We start from the raw sequence: 21,808 nt of genomic DNA on the forward strand, positions 1-21,808 counted from the left end.
TTAGGAAAGCAGTACCCCCTTTCACTGGGTGTGGGACACTGTATGCTGTGATGAACAGAAACTTTGCACAGCAACTGAGTGTGTGTGCAGTGTCTCCTGCTTCTGAGGGCAGGCCATTTTCCTGTAAGCTCCCATGGAAGCAGTTTTATTGTCCCTGCTCCTGTTGCTGATAGAGGATGTTTGTTTGTTTTTGTTTTCCAAGACAGGGTTTCTCTGTGTAGCCCTGGCAGGCTGTCCTCAAACTCAGAGATCTGCCTGCCTCTGCCTCTGGAGTGCTGAGATTAAAGGTTGCTTGGCTGCTTATAGAAATATTTTTATTTGCCAGTCACCAAAACGGATAATTTACATATTAAATGGAACAGCTTGGGAAATAAGCACATAGGGGACTTTGAGAAGAATTATATGGGAAAATGTCAAAGGTTCTGTTACCTTGGGCAAAAGAAATTAATAAATAACTTAGTATCATGTTGGAGATCAGAGAGTCAGACTAGTTTTCTCTAACTTAATGATGAAACTAATTGAGCATTGTGTTGGTTGCTTGTCTTATTGCTGTGGCAAAGTTCCTGACAGGAGTGACCAAAGGGCAGGTTTGTCTTGGCTCACAGTTCGAGGGTACCGCCGATCACTGCAGGGAAGTCATGGTGCAGGAGCTTGAGGTCTTGTATGTGAAGTCGAGAAGCAAAGAGTGTCTCAGCTCACGTTTAAGGCAGGCCTTCAACCTCAGCCCTCCTACTCTAGTAAATGCCTCACAGGCAGGCTTTCTCAAAAAGACAAAGTTAACTTTTCAGAAAGACCCCTGCAAGGAAAGCCATTTGGCTTGGGGAGAGGTTTTTTTATTTTGTTTTTGTTTGTTTGTTTTCACTCAGTTGTGAAGCAATGCTACGAAGTTTTGAGGTCTAGAGTTCACAGCTTTTACAAGTCCCTTCACACCTGTGAAGGGAAGCCACATTTGTCAAAGTGACAAGGCATCCGCAGATGTGGCTTATTAATCCTCTGTTGTGCTTCCACTGTTCCCTAACTGGAAAATGTTCATCTCTTGGGAGGTAGTGTCATTCATTTTATGTCAGATTTATCTTCTCCGTAGAAATAAGTGTATATAAGCCAACTCTAGTCCCCCTGCTGTGTGTCCTACAGATTCATGGTTAGCTCGCCAGAGTTAAACAGGAGCAACCTTTCTGTCTCACTCAGTGATCACCCTCACTGTTTCTGTGCCCCATTCTTCCCTGAGTAGGATGTGGAAGAGAAAATGACAGCCAAGCTTGAGAGCTGAGGGGGTTGCCTGGTGGTGTGAGCACTAGAAGCCCAGCTACCTGTGAGGGGCTCACCTATGGTCCCAGCCTCAGCAGGTGTAGAGGGGCTCCCCTGAGCATGCTGGCTGGCACAACCTGCCTCCGTGAGTAAGGCAGAAAAGCCATACAGGAAGATTGCCAACACCAGCCAGGGGCCTCCGCTTCATCACACAGCCCCTCCACACACCCACCCACGTAAACATTCACACTCAGGTGCGAGCACACAGAGTAAAGGGCATCTGGGGGGGGGTATCCTCTCTCCAGTTGCTGTCATTTCAGTGGAGGCTCTTGGGAGTGCTCCTGCTAATAGCGGAGCCACCTAGATGCCACCCTCTCCCCACCAGTCACACAGAGTCACTAGCTGCTGCCCCCACCAATTTTTTTCTGCATCCTGTCAATTATCTCACCACCTTCCTTTCTCTGTTAAGCCTTTCCCGAACTGCAATCAGCATGATGCCAGCTCAGCTTCTGTTTGTAAACACTAACTCTATCATCTTCGTGGGCCTGTTGAAAGTGTCCAGTGACAGGCGACACATTCCATTGGCACAGGGACCAGTGGAGACAGCTCTGCAGCTCGCCTCTTTGGAGAACTCACCTAGTGTACCTCAGGCAACCACTGCTGTGGGAATGAACTTCTTTCTGCTCCCAGGACTGCGTTCTCCGGACCATCCCATCACCACAGAGACATTTAGGCACCGCTCTACCCACCGCTAACACCCTTCCTAGCACTTGCCACTATCAGAAAGTCTTTTATTCCTGTTGGTTTTTTTGTCCCTGATGCCTGCAGCAGCATCTGCCTGGCTCATCGGTTCACTTGTTAGATGAACAATGACTGAAAGTGCCCTCCTCTTTCTGGTATATATGGCACCGATTGGGTCAGTTGGTCTCTTAGCTATACATGGACCAGCAGAACATTGCATTTTCCTTAGAAAGTAAATGCGGCAGCCTGTAATACCATGCTTGGCCACCATGGGTAAAGTGAGCTCAAACAAACAGCACTACTTCCTGTTTTGCAGAAAATCTTCGGAGGAACTGGACATGGATAAGGTGACGGCAGCAATGGTTCTCACCAGCTTGTCGACCAGCCCTTTGGTCCGCAGCCCTCCCGTTCGGCCTAATGGTGAGTGTCGTCTTTGGGAACGTGCCCATTAACACCAAGAACAAGGCCTCTACTAGGAATCTCATTCCTCCCAAATGAACAGTTGGTTCTGATTCAGGGAAAATGTGGGGAAATCTGGGCCATCAGCCTCCCCGCCTCCGAAAAACCCCAGCATTCTCATGTACTCACCTAGGCAGCTCACATTTATGGAGTTCCATCGCGTGTTTGCTGTCTTCCCAGGACACATCTATGCAGTACTGTGTTCCTTTTTCCTCCTGTAAATGGAGAATAGTCTAATGAACTTGTTTTCACAGCATAATTTCTTTTTGATTAAGAGGTAGTTGGATCTGTGAACTCACTGAAGATCCAGTCGTTTGTAAAAGCATTATCCCATACTTCATAACCAAAGAGAATTACTTAGTCCATTCACAAATTCAGTATATATTTATCCAATGCCACCTCGATGATTTGAACCTATCAGTGACTGTAAATAGTGTCCGTGCTCCTGTAGCGTGCATAGTCCCTTTGGGAAGCAGACCGTCAGTCGTGGCCTCCTATTGGCTACATGTGGACTGAGCCCTGACTATGCCTGAGTATGCTACTTGCTTTATCTCACCGTATTTCCACCAGCAAGCCTATGAGATGCTGTTGTCACTACAGGTAAGTAAACCAAGGCGTGTGTACACTTGTAAATGGTAGACATTCGTGTCTAGTCCCTGTCTTCCCGATTCCACGCCTGCCTCCTAATCGTGCTGTGACGTTGCTTCATTTAATCTGTATGACAAAGCAGGAAAGCAGACTGTGGGAGATGAAGATGGAGGGATGACATTACTCACTTTATTGGGACAGGTCCCATGTATGTCTGGCTAGAAGTGTGAGACCATGAGAGAGCTTCTAAAGTGACCCACACAGACAGTAGACAGTTAGATTGGGATAGCAGGCTGCAAACACAATGTATGTGTGTAGGTATGTGTGTTTAAGTACAGACATACACATAGATGATCCTGCGTAAGTACATGAAGTGGTCATTCTTGCTTAGTGGCCTGGCCTTTGGGAGCCTCCTAGCAAATGGATATCCAGGTTTGCCATTCTGAGCTAGGCTGCATTGCTGGAGGCAAAATTGGGGTGCCCCAAAACATTCTAGTAATACATTTGAATCCCTAGGGGGAAAAGATATTTTTAAATTAATCATTATTTTTTTTACTATACACATCTTTTTTTTTTTTAATTGAGAACGTTTCTACTGTTTCTTTTATTTTAAAGGTTAAATTTTAAAATAACATTTGGGGTGTGCCATCAGGTGGGGGCGAGTTTCAGGCTGGTTTTGCGTTTTGAGACTACAGCTACAGTCACTTAGTCACTTTGGCCAGTCCAGCGTCTTATAATGCGTCTCTGGCTGGCCTGAGCCTCAAGAGACGGTCCCAGCCTTCCCTCGCCTCCCAAAGAACTATACCTGGCTGTAAACTAGAGAAGCCAGTGGTGCTGGTGTTTTTGAGGCAGTTCAAGTTGACTCATTGATCCTACCAAGGCATAATATCTTCCAAGATGTCACAAACAAGCGAATCCCAGTCTAGGTCTCGCTCTTCTTGCTTAAGATTTGCATCCAGATCTCTCTGTCTCTCTTCATTCATTTTCAAAGTCTCAGTCCCGAAGTCGATCTGTCTCTCGTTCACGGAAGCACAGGCTGAGTTTTAGGTTCCAGATCATGTTCTCCAGCTCATAACAGAGAAAGAAATCACCCCAGAGTGTATCAGTGTCGAGATTTCCGAGGTCACGACAGAGGCTACAGGAGGCCCTATTATTTCCGTAGGCGAACTTTTATCTGTGGAGCCAGTAAAACTGAGGTGACTATGGAAACTGCCGTTCCAATTGGCAGAACTACCTGTAAGCATACAGCTCTGTCAGGGCCGTTCTAGATCCCAGTCCTCAAAGAGAAGGTCCCCATCACCACAGTCCAGGAGCCTTTCTAGGAACTCTGGTAAGTCATCCTCTGAAAGATCAAGACGTTCCTCATCCTCCCATTCATCCTCCAACCACAGCAGAGTTGAGTCATCTACTTGTGGATCTACAAAAGAGGAAAAAAAAAAAAACCCTCTTCCAAGGATAACTGACCAGAGAGATGAGACTAAGACCAAGACCTTCTCTGGAGGCGCCTCTCAAGATATGAAAGGGTCGGAGAGCTCAAAGCTATACCCAGATGCTACCACCACTGGTCCTGTATCGTGGGCCTCAGTCTCTGATCTGAGTGCCTGGGAGAGAAGCCCAACCCTCAGAAGCCCCCTCCAGTCTGTGGTGGTTAGGCGAAGGTCACCACGCCCTAGCCCTGTGCCAAAACCTAGTCCTTCTTTTTCTAATGCATCCCAGATGGGCTCATCTTTGTCACGTGGTGCTGGATATCGGTCTGGAACACACCATAGTCAGTTCGATCATGGCTCTGGGTCTTTGAGTCCATCCAAAAAGAGCCCCGTGGGTAAGAGTCCACCAGCCGCGGGCTCTGCGTATGGTTCATCTCAGAAAAAGGAGAGCGCTGCTCGGGAGGAGCAGCAAACACTAGGCATCTGGAAGACCAGACGGAGAACTGGAAGGGTAAGGAGCAGAAATGAACAAATACCAATAAAGAGAAGCTGGAAGAGGAAGGGAGCGTCTCTAATGCTGATGTCAAAATGAAATCTGATCCGTTTGCTTCCAAGATGGACTTCAGCAGCCAGTCCCTCAAAAGGTGTAAACTCCATGATGACTTTGAGAAAAAGACGGTTGACTTCACAAAGGGGAGACGGATGAGCAGGGTAAGGACTAAGATATGGCAAGGAAGGAACCTGAGTTTATGATGAGCCCGAATTTATGTCTAAATTTGTAGCTGATACAAGCAAAAACCAGGACGAAGAGAATTCACGAAAGTAGGAGAGCCTGGTGCATACAGGGAAGGAAAAGCAGAGGAGCAGGAGGAGGAGCCTTTCATGGAGAGATCCAGAAAGGAGGAGCGTGGAGGGGCCAAGAGGAGTGAAAGCAGGCACAAGGGCTTTGTGCAGAAAAGAATTTCCAGGTAACTGCCTACAGGGCGGTCCAGGAGAACAGTTCATCACCTCCCCCAAGGAAAAGTCTCTGAGAGCCGTGACAAGCTGGGAAACAAAGGAGACTTTGGGGGAGGCCCAGGTCAGCGTCCAGATGGACTCCTTCGATGAGGACCTTGTTCTACCCAGTGGCTTATTGGCTCAGGAACGAAAGCTTTGTCGGGACCTAGTCCATAGCAACCAAAAGGAGCAGAACTTTTGTTCCATTTTCCAGCACATACAGTCAGCTCAGCCTCAGCACAGCACCTCAGAACCGTCTGCCCAGCACATAGTGACGATTGTTCATCATGCTAGAGAGCATCACTTTGGCTCCTCTGGAATGACATTGCATGAACGCTTTGCTAAATACCTAAAGAGAGGAAACAAACAGAAGCAGCTAAAATTAAGAGAAGCCCAGAGGTACACAGGAGGATGGACATTTCCTCCAGTTCAATCAGAAAACATGGTTTCCCTCATAGGAATTAAGAAGTCCCCAGGAAGCTGGCTACAAGGCTGATCCTATTGATCTTCACCTTGATGTTGAACGTCATAAAAATTATAAGGAGAGAGATCCTAAATCAAGAGAGTCTGTGGATTCCCAAGACTGTAGCCACTCAAGAGAAAGCTCATCTGAGAAAGCAGAGAAAAACCCCAACGGATCAGAGAAGCAGAAGAAGCATCGCAGAGCAAGAGACCAGTCACAGTCCTCGGTCCTCCTCTTCCTCTTCGCAGTCGTCTCACTCCTACAAAGCAGAGGAGTACCGCGAAGAAGCAGGGGAAAGGGAGGAGAGCAGCACAGGCTTTGACAAATCCAGACTGGGGACTAGAGACTCTCAGGGAGCCTTTTGGTTTCCAGCAAGAGAGAGAGGTCGGGGCAGAGGAAACTGCCCTGGTAATAACAACAGGAACACTGGTTTTCAAGAGAGAGTGTGTTTCTCCCCTCCCCCATTAGGAACCAAGTTTGCTTCATTTCATTTCATTTGGAGCTAAGAGGATGAACTTGCTTTTAAGTCTGTTCCCATCCCAAGTTTTAGAAGCCCTTATTTTCTTTCTCTCTCTCTCTCTCTCTCTCTCTCTCTCTCTTTCCCCCTTTCTTTTTAAAGGATATGTAGTAATATTAGCAGAAAGATTTAATTTGGGCAATTTTGATTCTTGAGAGAAAAAAAGCATGTGAATAAACATTGAAGTGTTCACCTTAAAAAAAAACATTTTGAAACTTAAATGCAAACTTCTGTTAGCATAGCAACAGAGTATGTCGGTATGCACTTATTTAAAATTAAATAACTATAGCTATATGATATATAATAATATAATAAATAACTGTAGCGAAGTAGTTGTTAAAAGTATCTGCTTAGCTGTGCGTGATGGGGCATGCCTTTAACTTCAGCCCTGAAGAGGCAAAGGCGGACAGAGCTCTGTGAATTAATGAGGCCAACCTGGCCTGCTCAGAGGGACGCTGTGTCAAAATAAATAAACAAACAAATAAATCTGGCCTGCTCAGAACCTGCCTCTAAATAAAGAAATGAATGAATGAGTAGATTTTTTTCAGATAGCTGCTTAACTACTGAATTAGACGTCTCCCATTTGGTTTAGAAACGGAAGCAAATTTTTAAGTAGGGGAAGGAACTTGTAATGACAAAGTCACTCGCTTTTTTGGAGACTAAAGTCATTCTCAGAATTATGATGCATGAGTTTGGGGAGCCTGTTGAGATCCTATTCTGTGCCTGAGAAGGATGGTTCTGTTAGGAGGCAGCTTTGCAAAGAAGTGAAAGCCCAGCTGGGCCCTCCACATCTTTGCCTAATGCTGAAGACAGGAAAATGCTGCAGCCTAAGCAACACCCTGAGTCCATCGCGACGTTTCCGAAATTCATTCAGTATCACCTAGTCTTCCTGGTTAGAGTGAAGGAAGAGTTCTCAAACTGGTAAGCAGACACAGTGACATGAAGCAATGAGCACACTGTGAGAATAGCTAGTTCTCAAAGCAGCTCAGTTCCTCGATCCTCATACTGCGACCGCACATCCCGCCTGTGGGCTGGATTTTATTATTGTGTGAGCACATCGTTGGGTGTGCAAGGAATCCGCTGGCTTTCACGCCACATGGCTTGTTACAGGAGGTCACTGTGGTCTGCATCTGTCCATCTCTCCCCACCAGGCTGCAGGAAGGAGATGCTAAACTGCTTTGTGATGCTAGCAAGGTGCAAGCGTGCGTAAATGGTCCTTTAACTCAGGAAGAGGCTTACCATCCTGAAATGGCATGTTCTACTTCAGGTTAAAACTCAGTGGTTTTGACTCAACTTTTTGCTTGATGTAGTTGAGAAATTTGCTGGGAATCTATAATTAGGTAAGGGTAGTGATTTCTCCACAAGTGCAAGTCTATGGTACATCTTTGCTTCATTAGTAATTACACAGACATTAATAATATTTTTTAATGATGCACTTTGGGATTCCCCCCTTATAATTAGAGTTTTAATATAGTTACAGTGCATATAAATATGGAAGTTAAGTTATCCAGAAAGAAAGTGTTATATGAATGCCATTTAAGTTTGGGCATCTTGAAAGAAAAAGTAAATCTACAGTAGCCATGAGCCCCCTCCTCTGACATTAACAGGAAGAAATCTTTGCCTCAGACTTCACTGTTAAACCGAGCACCAGTCCAGTGAGTAGGCGTTGCCAATAAATTCTGATGCAGTCCATCCCGGCCACAGAGGTAAGGTGATGCTCAGAGCAGAGGACCTACATGCTCTGGAGGACCAAGGGCCACTAGGGGACCAGGTCCTGGCCTTGGCCAGCCAGGGTCACTTTCTAGGTAGAGAGCAGGTAGGTGAAGTTCCTGTGCCAGTGTCAGCTGGGGACACTACCCTGAGTGACAGATGTGGCAATGCTTGAGACTCAGATGAGCCCTATAAGAGGTAGGGTGGATTGGAGCACACAGCATGAAAGCAGAAGTGGAGAAACTGGTACGTGTGAAGAGGAGGCCGCAGGGAAGGATAAGAACGAAGCATAATGACACAGATGTATGAAAATGCCATTATAAAGCCCAATATTTTATACACTAACTTCGAAAGTTAAGAGGCCGTACGAGCAGTCAGAATATCAGTCACTGTTACTTGTTTTAATCATCAGTAGGAAGTCACTTTAGATGCCTATCGAGAAATTACTGTTCTCATAGAATCTTAACTCTTAATCTAATTCCTTATGCATACATCCCAAGAGCCATAGCCATTGAGTAACGCCTTATTAAAAGGTAGAATTGGAACTGGCTGGGGCAATCTGGAGGATAGCACAGACAATTTCTCACTCGAGTGCCGCATCCCACAAACCCAGTGGCCCCACGGTTGGCAAACAAGAAGTGATGATCATTTTCTTGTTTTCGTATAGCTCCATCCATCCCAAGGAAGGAGCACTGTACATCAGAGCCCAGACAGCCCTGCCCTAGCTAAAACAAGTGCTTAGAAATTACCTTGTGACTGGGTGGGTAACAGCCTAATGTGGGGTGAGGCCAGAACTTGGTCCTCTTCCCTATGGCCTCACTTGCTGTTCCCTGTGCTCACAGAGTGCCTCAGCGGGTCCTGGAAGGAAGGTGCTCCGTCCAGCAGCAGCAGCAGTGGCTACTGGAGCTGGAGTGCCCCCAGCGACCAGTCCAACCCGTCCACGCCCTCCCCACCACTGTCGGCTGACAGCTTCAAGCCCTTCCGGAGCCCAGCTCCACCTGATGATGGCATCGACGAGGCGGAGGCCAGCAACCTGCTCTTCGATGAACCCATTCCCAGGAAGAGAAAGGTGGGTTGTGCGCTGTGTCCTACACCAGTGACCTCAGGAGAACAGGCAGGCGCCCCACGCTGTGCCTTAATGGCCTCTGACAAAATGACTGAAGTCTCCATGTCTGTTCCCCATCCACCATGCATGTTCCATCCCCGTAAGTACTGTCAACACCCTCACCTTGTGTGGACTTCCTGTGGTTACATGCTTCCAGTTTTGTTTTTTCTTTTTTCTCTTTTCTGCTTCAGTTAGCCCAAGAGAGTTAATTTTTACACAAATGGACAGGAAATATACATAAAAGTTGACACGTTAATGTGTCTGCTTCCATCCCCCAAAAAATTATGTTTACTAAACAAAAATGTAAAGAAAAGCTAAATATCTGGGCTCAGTAGATTGACTCTACTTCTGTTTGGTCCTCACAGCAGCGCTATAAAGGGACTCAGGTTGAGGTTCCAGGATGTATCTTGTTAGTTGGCCCCAGACTCCACCATCCAAAGTCTCTTCATTCTCTTCAGAAATCTTTATTGTCATCATCTCAGGGCTTTGATTTTTTTTTAAACATTTATTTATGTTGTGTGTACATAACAGCTAGACAACCACTTGTTGGATTCAGTCTCTACTTCTGCCACATGGGTTCTGGGAATTGGACTCAGATTTGGCCTTAAGCGCCTTTCCCCACTCAGCTGTTCTGGTGACCCTTCGCCCTCGGTTTTATAAAAGCATTTCACAGACTGTAGCAACAGTGCTACTAAATCTAGAGAGCATTTTGAAATTGAAAATTATGTGATACTGTGACTTTCGGTGCTGGTTTTTATATGGGTGCCATCATTCCTAATGATGACACAGAAACAAAACAAACCAAGGCCTTGAGGATGCAGTTCAGCTTTGCCCTTCCCTGGATGCGTTTGAAGAGGAAAACAAAGATGTGGCCCTGGTCTAGCACCCTCCCTGGCTTCCTCAGATCATTCAGAATACACAGCAGTAAGCACGACAACGGCTCTGTCTGGGTATGCCCCAGGGAATAGGGCATCTGCACCAGGAAAGAGGGCCTCTGCTCAGCATCCTGTCTCTCCTAGAAACACTGTCCTGAAGAGTCCGTTTTACACAAGGACAGTCCATGAGACGCTGGGACTCACCTGATGAGGAGAGCTAGCATTGAACCCATGGCTAGCTGCAGACAGGATAGTCAGTGATGTGGAGCTGAACTCTTGTTTAGCCTGCCATTCCCAGGGTATCTGAGCAAGCAGTCCTGACTCGTGAGTGTGGCCAGCATTGTAGCAAGGTCTCAAAACATTTGCCCCCTGACGCTGCCATGGTGCAAATGAACGCCTGCCACAGATAAGTTTATAATGTGGTATCATGTTCTTACCTTACGGTTAGGCTGCATTGGTCTGGCTCTGGCGGGTAGTGTACACATTTCAGCAAAATTAGTGAACAGTTGAGTCACCAAAGGAAAAGAGCAGGGAGCTTCACCCCAAAGTGGGCATGGTGCTCTGTGTGTAAGCATTTGGATTGGAGTTCAGATCTTCAGAACTCACGTGAAGATGGCCGCAGGGGTGTACGTCTCCAATCCCAGGGCTTCTATGATGGAGATGGGCAGATCTCCAAAACCTCACAGCCAGCTACTCTGGCCAGCCAGAGCAGCAAACAAGAGGCCCTAGTGTCTCAAACACAGTGGGAGGTGAGTACCGACACGCAGGATGTCCCCTGAACTAGGTTTTTCTGTCTCGGTGTTTTCTTCCTCTAGACTCAGCGTTCCCCACAGTGATGTGTGAAAAGACGGACACTAATGTTCTATCGCCTTGGCCTTTTGTACTTAAAATTACTTTGAGAACTAAAAAAAAAAAAAAAAAAATAGCCTGAAAACAGGACGGCTACTATTCATCTTCTTGTTTACTTAGTGTACTTATATTTACTGAGCACCATCAGGCAACATGCTGAACGCTCTGGAAGCAAGGGGCAGCTGCTTCATTCGGAGGGTGGGCAGAGGTTGGTGTGTGAAGGGGCTGGGATAGTTTCAGAAGCTGTCCTCCAGTGATTCAAAAGGTCTCTACTGAATTAATGTAAGTGCTTACAATGCCACTTTTTCTGTCACAGTCCCTCATACCCTTTCTTTCTGGACTGAATGGACAGAATGGCTCCCATGAGAGAGGGCTGTTCCCTCATCAACAAAGGGATGACTTAAAATATCTATCAGCATTTGTATCTCCACCAAGGGAGTGGGCTTCAAGAAATGTACCTCTTGGGCATCAGAGAAATCTCAGAATTTTCCCTAAAAGACATGGGAACTCAGGATGTGTACATTGATAACCAGGCCCAGCCATGCCATCTGAGGCAAAGGACAAAGGACTGACCCATAGCATGTCTGTGTAGCCAGAAGCCATAGTGAGGACGCAGGGTCCTCTGTACTCAGTGACCGGTGTCTCTGTTAGGGACAAATGTGTAGATACACACTGTAATCACTGGGTGTGAGAACTGACTACCGGGTGTCAGCGCTATGAAACTGAAAAAATAACTAGTTTTCCTGAATGGTCTGTTCCTGTTGGTACAACTTGCCAAGATCATCTTATTTCCCTGCCTGTTCTTTTAGATCCTTAGTGTCCATTTGAGTCCACGGTCATTTGCAGTGGTCACATACCCAGTGGAGGTTGAGACTGTCTAAACAAGGTTCTTCCAGTAAGGGAGTTTTGATTCACTCATGGGCTGTGAGTCAGTCTAGTGAGAGCTGAGCAGTACTCTCTAACAGCAGGCAGGAGAGGATGCGCTGAATGTGGGGTCAGCCCCGTCCTCTTGGGGTTTTCATTCCAGCCGGGTACTGACGTGTGAACGTGTGCTGTACGGGTGCGTTTCTTTGTGTGGTTTATCACAGAAGCACCTGACCTGTTACAGAGATGCTGTGGGGCAGGGTAAATCCAGGCACTGTGGTCGGAAGCCCCATGATCCACACTGCAGCCTCAGCGCTGTGGCTCTGAGGACCTAAGAAAAGCACATGGTCTCTCCGACCATCACATCCCCTGCTGAGGTGTGTCTCACGCCTTTTGAAGGACAATTGTGACGTCGTTAGATGTGAGCCATGTGCCCAAACAGGCATCTGTCTGAGCAGGCATTGCACAGGCTGTAAACACAGCAGGAAGCTGCGTCCCCTGCACATAAGTTTGCCTCGCGACCACGGGCACCGCCTGATCTTTCTGACGTGCAAACACTCACTACTAACTCCAGTGGATCTGTTTGTGTAAAGAAGGTTAAAGTGAGCTGCGTTGCACAGACAGGGGTTATCTCTTATTGAGAATTAGTTCCTGAGAGTCACCACGTTTACCTGTTTTGTCACAGTTTGCCAGACACTTTTGAACGCAGCATTGCATTTAGTCATACCCCAAATTTTCAGCACAACCTATTGCCACCTTGCAGAGGCAGCTCCTTAAGTTTGCGTGGATTGCCCCAGGTTATTGTGTATGTTGTGGTAGAAATACGGTGAGCTCAGTGGAAATAATAGAGGGTGCTCTCGAGGCAGAATGAGCTATAGAACCCACTGATCCCTCGGCCCACAGAAGAGACAGCGGCAGCATGGTCACCACTGGACCAATACTAAGTGGCCAGGTGGGAGAAGGAAACTGAGGGCAGAGAGGAACTCGACCCTTTTTCTCTGTGGAGCACCCATTCCTCAGCCACAGCAGGGGAAATGGGAGAAAGGTGTCAGGCCTGGCTCTGCAAGTCAGCTGGCCAGCGTGATGAGGGCAGAGTCTAGCAGGCTTTTCCCTCAGGTTTCAGGTAGACAGAAACCCAACTTGCACAGAATGTGATCAGGACTTTGGGAAGGTGCAGTTCCTGTCATGACCACAAGGTGATGCAATGACCCAAAGTATGGGCAGTCGGGGAGTCTCAGACTAAAACCTATTCTAAATCAGTTCCACAAGACCTCCTGGAAAAGCCGAAGTGCTGATAAGTAAGAAAAATGCCAGGTTCCTGGTTCCATCAGCTCTAGATTCTGTGCATCCTGAAGCTGGGGTGACACCTCTGGCATTTCAGCATGTTATTTGAAAATTGATAATGGAGGTTCCATGTTGATGGGGGTGTTGTGAGGATTATATGAAAAGAAGGGAAGAGGAATAAACGCAGCCACTCATGCTGAGCTGTGCTTTTGCCCTTGGGTGCTGAGTGGGTGGGGGCTGGAGAAGCCGGGTGTGGAGAGAGGGAAGCGCTTGTCCCCATCCTGATCCTGTATTGAGAGACCAATACTTGGGCTCAGGGTGACTGTAACTCAGGGTGACTCAGTCCTGCAGCACACCTTTCGGGTTGACGTGAGAAACCCCGAGCAGTGCAGGGAGTGAGGGCAGCGCTGGCAGAGATCGGGGAAACCTGACTCAGGATCCTTACTCCCAACCGTCAGCAGCACCCCAGAGGCACTTACTGTCATTGGCTTTGTAGGTGCGGTGACTGCAGACAGTGAGGGAGGAGCCCAGATTCCAGCAGGAATCTCTGCGCTAACACAGGAGCTTTGACAGCTGTGTGTGTTGTCTTAAGCCATGAATTAAGTGCTTTTGCACTCTGCATTATTTTTAATCTTTCAGAACACAGAACACAACAGAGCCTTTTAATGTAAGTGATACTCAGCCCCCCACAAACAAACATCCTTAAAGCCGTCACGATGAGGGTGGTGCCCATCTCTGCAGAGTTCACTCCTAGTCTCCTCGCCAGGAGCAGGAAGGTCTCCCAGAGGAGCACTGCACAGAAGGAGTCCCAGTGAGCACCCTGGCGAGGGCATCCACCCCAAAGATGTGATTGTGAGGGTCATAGTCACCCAGAGCCATTTGGCACTGCATCAGGATGGAGGCAAGTGTCCTCTCCACTCCCAGGGTTCTCAAGCCCCCACCACTCAGCATCCAAGGGCAAGAGCACCGGCAGCTGCATTTATCGCTCTTCCCAGACTTAGACACATGCTTCATCCTTCGTCTGTACACGTTTCACTGGGGCAGTACATCATCAGGAGGAGCGAGCTCATTAGCCCAGGAGAGGACAAGCACAATGGGAGATGTGGGCCACCAGGATCCTGCACTGGCCAGCCATGTGGTCCACGAGGACCTCAGATGTCATCTACTGCGTCCCGACCTTTCCCCATGTCAGAACCGCTCAGCCTCACCTACGCGTGAACAGGGTGAAACTTACTTCTAGAATCCATGAATTACCAACTGAACTACATCCTTTTAATTTACTCATTGCTGCCTCAGCAGCAAGCCATGCCCATGGGTGGGGATGCCCGATCTGTGCTTGGCATATTTGACTTCATTCATTACTTTCTATTAACGCCATACACCTGCTAATTCCATCTCATTTAATCTACTCACGTTACAACTAAAGGGTTGGGGGGAAGTCTGAAAACAAAAGATCTCATGTGTAAGGCTGCTTTCTCGATTTAAGAGTTTAGCTGGAAACCCTTCAGGTAGCTGGCTATCTTTAGCTTTTTTTCCCTTGTAAGAATTTTGGTGGACCTGCTGACACTGAGGTCACCGAGACAGGCTGAGTAGGGCATGTGGTGTGCCCACCTTCCCTCAGGGGGCTGATCAGAATGTGACGTAAAGTGTCCTCCCTACACTGCAGTATCACACACACACCCACATGCTTGTATATATCCCAAAGTCACCATAGTGAATACATCCCTGGGGGTCCCCAGTGCAGCAGAAAAGCCAACATGATGTCGCCTAGGCTGCAGCGCTGCAGCCGTATCCATGTAACTTCTACACTGTTGTTTTAATTCAGTGCATCTCTAAGCATGTCATGTCATACTTCAAAATCAAGCCATGTCCCTCCCCCTGGAATGGAAAGCTACCACCGGCAGCCATCCTGTCTGTCAGTCCTGTGCATCAGTCTAGGTTTTATCAGGAAAAAAAGAAAAACAGAAGGCACGCCATATATCCCAAGTATGAAACCATTTTAAAATAAGGACTGGGGCGGGTGTGATGGCACAGCCTTTAATCCCAACACAGGGCAGAGAGGGGCATCACAGGCAGACAGATCCGTGTGAGGTCCTGGTCTACATTTAGTGAGTTCTGGGACAGGCTGAGCTGCAGAGTGAGACCCTGTATTGGGGTGGGGGTGGGGTGAGGGGAGATAAGATTGTGGGTCAGGAGTGGTGGCACAGGCCTATAATCCCAGCACTCAGGAGGCTGAGGCAGGAGGATCTCAAGTTTCAGGCCAGCCTAGATTACATAGCAAAGTACTAACTCAAAACAAACAACAACAACAAAAACAAAAAACAAAAAACAAGTAAATAGAAAAATACTGAGAGCTGAGGACAGAGAGTATGGCCAGTTGCTCAGGCACTTAATCTTCAAGCCAGCCATCCAGGTAGATAGAGTCTCTAGAATTTCTCTACAAACCTTGACACCAAGCAGGTAATCTTAAGCGCTTACCAGGAAATGTCTACACATCTCACATGGGACATTTGCCATGGTCTGGAGTGGTGGTTCTTCTGGAGGCACTGTGGTATTAGATGAGTCAAGGAGGTGAGAGTTCCAGCTAACAGGGACCTCCTGCTGCCCTCCCCTGTCCTTCAGCCGCTCTGTGTGAAGAGGACCTCTTTGTGGGACTTCAGATCGGCTGACACTGACTTTGATGTTCAACCGAAGTGTTTTCGGCTGAGGGCAATCTTTCAGCTATTGCCAAATGCATCTGTGGGCAGCGCATGTGTTGGCGCCCTGAGAAGAGGCCAAGGCTGAGCACAGATGGGCCATCCACACTTGGCAGCCATGGCTGGCCAGCAGCTCTGCTTGGGTTGGCTTCCTCCAGACAGCTTGAACCATGCAGCAATTTGGGTGTTGTTGATTTAGCTATTTTTCTCGTGTTCTCCTCCCGCTGTGGCTTGCTTTGCTCCAGCATTGCAGAAAGTAGTCTGTTTGTGGGCAGAGGGTTGATTTCAAATGGATAGAGTGAGGGGAGGAAATCTAGAAAAGAGTTAAGCTGCCAATGGAGTAGCACTGGCCTTGAGGGACGAACACCTTTGGCTAGAGCAAAGCTGCTCAAGCCCATTGAAGCTGAGACAGCCCTTCTGTTAGTTTGCTTTCCTCCAAATTTAGGTAAGCAAGTCAGATTTGGTTTGGTTTGGTTTCATGTTGGGGCAGGATCTCAGCATATAGTACTGTCTGGCCTGGAACTCCCTGTTCCAGCCTGACTTCAAACTCACAGAGATTCACATAACTTCTGCTTTCCAAGTGCTGGTATTAAAGGTGTATACCAAGCTGCCCAGACAAGAAATAATTTTTAAAAGTTAAAAATAGCCTTTTTACCGAGACCTGCCAACATGGGCCAAGACTGTGAAGAGGGCGGCCCTACACGCGCCTGGGTAATGACTTCCACACCAACAAGCGTGTGTGCAAGGAGATCACCGTTATCCTCAGCAAGAAAGTCTGCAACAAGGTAGCTGGCTATGTCAGGCATCTGATGAAGCGGATTCAGAGAAGTCCTGTGAGAGGTATGTCTATCAAGTTGCAGGAAGAAGAGAGAGAGAGAGAGTTCTCAGCCCTAGATCAGGAAATGGTTGAGGTAGATCATGACACCAAGGAAATGCCGAAGCTTCTGGGCTCTTGCAGTCTCTCTAACCTTCAAGTTACTCAGCCTCCAGTTGGGATGAATTTCAAAACACCACATGGAGCCATTTAAATCTCTTCTGTCATATTTTCAATAAACCCAAAAACAAGAAAAAAAAAGTTAAAAATAGGTAGTTATGGATCTCAGTGTATAGTATTTACCAGGCACACTCAGAGCCCTAGGTTCAATCCTCAGAAAACCGACAAATATAACAGGAAAACTCTAAAAAAGCAGCTATTTTTTAATTTAAAAATTAACATAAAAATATCTTCCCCAGGTTTTGGGTTGTTTTTTTTGTTGTTGTTTCGTTTTGAAACAGGGTTTCTCAAAGCCTTGACTGTCCTAACTCACTATGTAGACCAAGTTGACCTCTTGAATATCGGGATTAAATGCCCAGTCTTTGTTTTTAATTTATAAACTTTTACTATTGTAAAAAAAACTTAGAAATAACTGAAAACATCACATTACCACTTCCTCTCTCCCACAAAAAAAAAAAAAAAATTCATTCATGTTCTTGTATAACCCGTATTTCCTTTTAATAATGTTCAAGTTCTGGCAGGGGGGGGTATGGCATACTCAGATGGTGGGGATGGAGGAGTGAACAGGGGTGGCAGGACAACCCAGGGTCTGATAGTCAGGCAAGCCCACCCCCGCACCTCCGCAGCACGAAGAAGCACGTGACCAGGGGGACCACCAGAACCTGGGAATAACCAGAACTCTAGAAGAAATGGCAACTCTCGAAGAGAAATGTAACACACACACAGCTGGGGGCCAACCAGAAGGCAGCTAGGACAATCAGGATTTTCTCCGGCCTTACCTCCCCGCCATTGGCCACATCCAACCAGAAACCCATGGACAGGAGGCCTTTGAGCTTCCTGGAGCACTGAGCAAGGGTAGAGAGCAGAGCCGAATAGCCTGCAGAGTGAAACGGCAGGTTCAGATTTCCCTTAGGACATGGGAGCTGGTGGAGCTGCTGAGGCGGCTGGGAGGATAAAGGCACTTTGCTACCAAGCCTGATCACCTGCCAAGGCCCACAAAACAGGTAAAATGTAACTTGAACAGAAAGTACAGTGCTGGAGAGGCGGCTCTGCAGTTCGGAACACTCAGGGCTCTGCCGGGGAAGATCTGGGTTCTGTTCCAAGCGCCCACATCAGACAGCTCACGGCTGCTGTAACTGTAGCCGCAGGAGACACAGCACATTCTTCTGGCTTCGCTGGACACCTCCACAGCCATAGAGCACACAAACAAGCCCACACGCATAACTAAGAATACAGGCTTTTCAAAAAGAAATTAAGGAATGACGAGTAAATTACAGCTTTTTTGTATACTTGGCATGCATGGATGGAACCCCCATGGTATTTCTGCTGCTTACCATGAGTAAGGCAACTTAAGTGAGGAAAGAGTTTATTGGGCTCATGGTTTCAGAGAGGTAGGGTCTATGATAGTGAAGCAACGGCAGGAGCAAGAAGCTGAGAGCTCACGTTTTGAACCACAGCACGAAGCAGAGAGAGCACCCTTGGCATGGTACCAGGCTTTCAAGCCTCAGAACTCTTCCCCAGTAACATACTTCCTCCAGCAAGGCCACGCCTCCTAAGCCTATCCTAACAGCGCTATGAGCTGGGGACCAAGTATTCAAACACCTGAGCCTGTGGGGCCATTTGCTTTCTCACCACCACAGGGACTAATTTAACTAATCCCCATCACCAGCCTAAAGATTGGTGAAATGGGTATCTTTCTGCATTTCTGTTATAGTCTGACTGTGACGCCCTTACCCCTCTGCACACACCTCCTCCAAGAAGCATGCACCTCGAAGGCTTGGTCTGCAGATGGTAGATCCATTCAGAAGGCTTTTTTAAAAATTATAATCTATTGAGCCTAATGCTGCCCACATTTGCATAGGTGTGGGACCATCTGTTGGTTGGGCCGACCAGAAGTCATGCACTTGAGGAAAACAAACTCGACGGTTCTCCAGCAGCCAGCAGCTCTCAGTGGCTTCTCGGCTCGAGGCAGGGCCCATTCATGATGGAACGCTGACAGGCTTGATCTTGAGCAAGTCTTACACCGCAGCCTCAGCGGCTGTGACTTCATGAGTGCAACAGTCTTTACATGCCCAGAAGACACTGCTTTGCTGGAGCCCTCCCCAGTCTCTGGCTCCTACAGTCTTTCCCCCTCCTGCGTCAGAGATGGTCCCTGACCATCATGGGCAAGAGTGTGAGGCAGATGCCCAGCTTCTGGCTGAGCACACCACAGTCACTTACTCTCTGCACTTTGACCTAGTATCAGTTTGTGTATCAACTTCCATCAACTGCACAAATAAAGCTTCTCTGGTGAGGTCTGAGAATTGCGCTGGACTGTGGGTGTAGAGACCGGAATTTGGAGGGCAATCAAACATCAATTTTTGAAATCAAATGCCTTAATACAGTTGAAAGATACAGTAATTCGATGCTTACATTCTGAGGAACGAGAATAAAAACAGTTTTACTTTACATAATTAAGCCGCGTGTGTTTCTGTAGAAGAAAACCTGGAATGTGCAGTAAAACATTTCAGTTCACACCATAGCCTACTGTCAAGCCTGGGTTAAGGTGTTCAGGTGTGCTGCCATTAGGTGGCATGTGTGTGCATGTGCGTATGTGAGTGTGTGCATGTGTGTGTGTTTGAGAACAGAGCCTACAGTGAGCTTAGGCAATACCCCATGTGTAAGGGCTCCCAGAAACATCTCAGAATTATTGTGCATTTGATACTGAGTTTTGGTCATTACATGTCCAGAAACTGTTTTCTGGGCTAAGAAGGAGCTTAGCTGCTGAAGTGTTTGCGGGGACTTTAGTTCCGTCTCCCGGGTGGAGCCAAATGTATGAAAGATGCACAAAAGCCAGACTCCATGGCACCCACTTGTAATCCCAGGGCTGCAGAGGTGGGCACAGGCAGCTCTCGGGGCTTGCTTGCAACCCCAAGTCCTAAGTTAGTAAGAGACCTTCCATCAGAAGACGGGTAGGTGATGCCTGAGGAACAGCCCCAAGGTTGTCTTCTCCTCACGTGTGCCTCCGTGTGCACATACCAGTGTCCCTCACACACAGTCATACATGCATAAGAGAGAACCCCTTTTACCATTGCTGTTACCCCAAATTGAGTTATCTTGCATGTCGCATGACTGCAGCAGAGGGCTGCAGATTGGTCAGAGTGTTTCAGTGCACTGAAACTACAGGCTGAGCAGACATAGCCTACCCAAGCCTGAGGACCTGCGCTTGATTCCCGGGACCCACATGGTAGAAGGAGAAAACAGGCTCCTGACCCCATCGCATAGCCACACCCTCTGTCTTAGTCCGTGTTCTATTGCTGTGAAGAGATGCCATGGCTAAGACAAAAGCTTAAAGTCTCAGGGGTTAGTCTGTTATCATGGCAGAGAGAGGGTGGCAACACAAGCAGACGTGGTGTTGGAGAAGTAGCTGAGAGTTCCTGATCCATAGGCAGAGAGAGACAGAGCCTAGGCTTCTGAAACCTCGATTCCCACTCTGTGACCCGCTTTCAACACGGTCACACCTCCTAATTCTTCTCAGATAGTGCTGCTCCCTGGAGACCAAGTATTCAGATATACAGCCCTGGGGTCCGTTCTCACTCAAACCACCGCACCCTCATAGGTATACATGCGTGCATACAAACACACAGAGTGAATAACTGGGGAATTTGCAGTGCCATGACAGAGCTCTTGCCGTGCCCCTGAGTCCTGTCCGAGGCACTACAAAAATTAAAGATGCAGTCCAGAACGTGGTGACACTAATTCCATGACAGCTCCTCTAGTGGGTGATTGTCCCCAGTGCTGCTCTGCTGGTCCATGACGTCATTGAGACCCACACTCATCTACAAGGGGTTCCGTTAGCGTTCCTATTTTGTGATGCTGTGGTCAACAGGACAAGTCCACGTGGTGGCCTGGTGAGGCTCACGGTGGACTCGGTCACTGTGCCAGGACGCCCTTGCAGAATGCTACATGAAGGGCATTGCGTGATTGGGTGCTGGCTGGTGAAGGCTGGCTTCCGGAACAGACGCACTGAAATTTGCTGTAACGTGGAGGCTACCAGCAGCATCCAGCCTTGAGGACTGGATAAGTACTCGGTACAGCACCTTGTCCTACTAAGCACTGAGTTAATATTAACCGCTGTCAGGGTGTCCCCAGGGCCCACGGGGACACCTTTGAATGTAACTTAAATAAGCAGCAAAGCTTGGTTCTCATGAAGAAATGGAAGGAGGCTGAGCTTACACAGCTCCTTACTGGTTGGGAAAGCCCAAGAATTAAGAATTCAGTTGTCAAGAACATGGTGAGCTGTTGGGCAGTGGGGACAAGAAAGTGACTGGATGGGTTTGCTTGCATCGTGATGTTGTTTCCGCTCCTTTCCGTAGAACTCCATGAAGGTGATGTTCAAATGCCTCTGGAAGAACTGTGGCAAGGTGCTGAACACGGCAGCAGGCATCCAGAAGCACATCCGGGCCGTCCACCTCGGGTAAGGCAGCACAGCCCTCCTCCCGTCTCTGCACATCCCCACAACTGCACCTAGCTCACAGATACTGCGCACCACGCTGTGCTTTGGGCTCTCCCTGCTTCCTACAATAGGGGCGGCCCCTGCTGATAGTCAGCCACCAGGCTGTAGAGCCTCCATAAGCTACTTTCTCAGTCATTGTTCAAGTCCTCACTCTGAGCCTGTCTAAAATGGTCAGGGTCACCTATGAGGGTCAAAGATAAACTGTGTGCAAGAGACACAAAGTATAAAACACACCACCAGGCATCCTCCTCTGGGAGCTGGGACCCAGCTTCAAGGAATCCTTGGGCCCCTGGTGTCTATAAATTGAAATGTGCATTTATTCTTGCAGTAGATGGTGTTTGTGACTTAGAATCTCCAAAGCTACTGTCACCGTAAGAGAGTTCTCAGAACAAACCACCACCACCCCCAAAGACAAGGGAGAAAAAGTCCTCACACCTTCGGGGATCGAGCCTGCTGGGATGGTCTGGCCCAGTGTGTTGCTCAAATGCGCTGTTTTC

At 47.8% G+C, this 21,808-nt stretch overlaps 1 protein-coding gene and 1 pseudogene across 1 annotated transcript in view; both read left to right on the forward strand.

The window, feature by feature from the left end:
• The window catches only part of Znf704 (zinc finger protein 704), a 183,253-nt gene that overhangs the window by 134,716 nt on the left and 26,729 nt on the right, over positions 1 to 21,808 (forward strand). The window contains exons 3-5 of the mRNA XM_021641349.2: positions 2,306 to 2,409; positions 8,992 to 9,218; positions 21,172 to 21,272. Coding sequence (XP_021497024.1) covers positions 2,306 to 2,409; positions 8,992 to 9,218; positions 21,172 to 21,272 — 432 coding nt within the window. The remainder of the gene's footprint in view (positions 1 to 2,305; positions 2,410 to 8,991; positions 9,219 to 21,171; positions 21,273 to 21,808) is intronic.
• LOC110551017 (thyroid hormone receptor-associated protein 3-like) lies at positions 3,726 to 8,839 on the forward strand (annotated as a pseudogene).

Source organism: Meriones unguiculatus, chromosome 6, assembly GCF_030254825.1.
Source record: "Meriones unguiculatus strain TT.TT164.6M chromosome 6, Bangor_MerUng_6.1, whole genome shotgun sequence".
In the NCBI taxonomy this organism is placed as follows: domain Eukaryota; kingdom Metazoa; phylum Chordata; class Mammalia; order Rodentia; family Muridae; genus Meriones; species Meriones unguiculatus.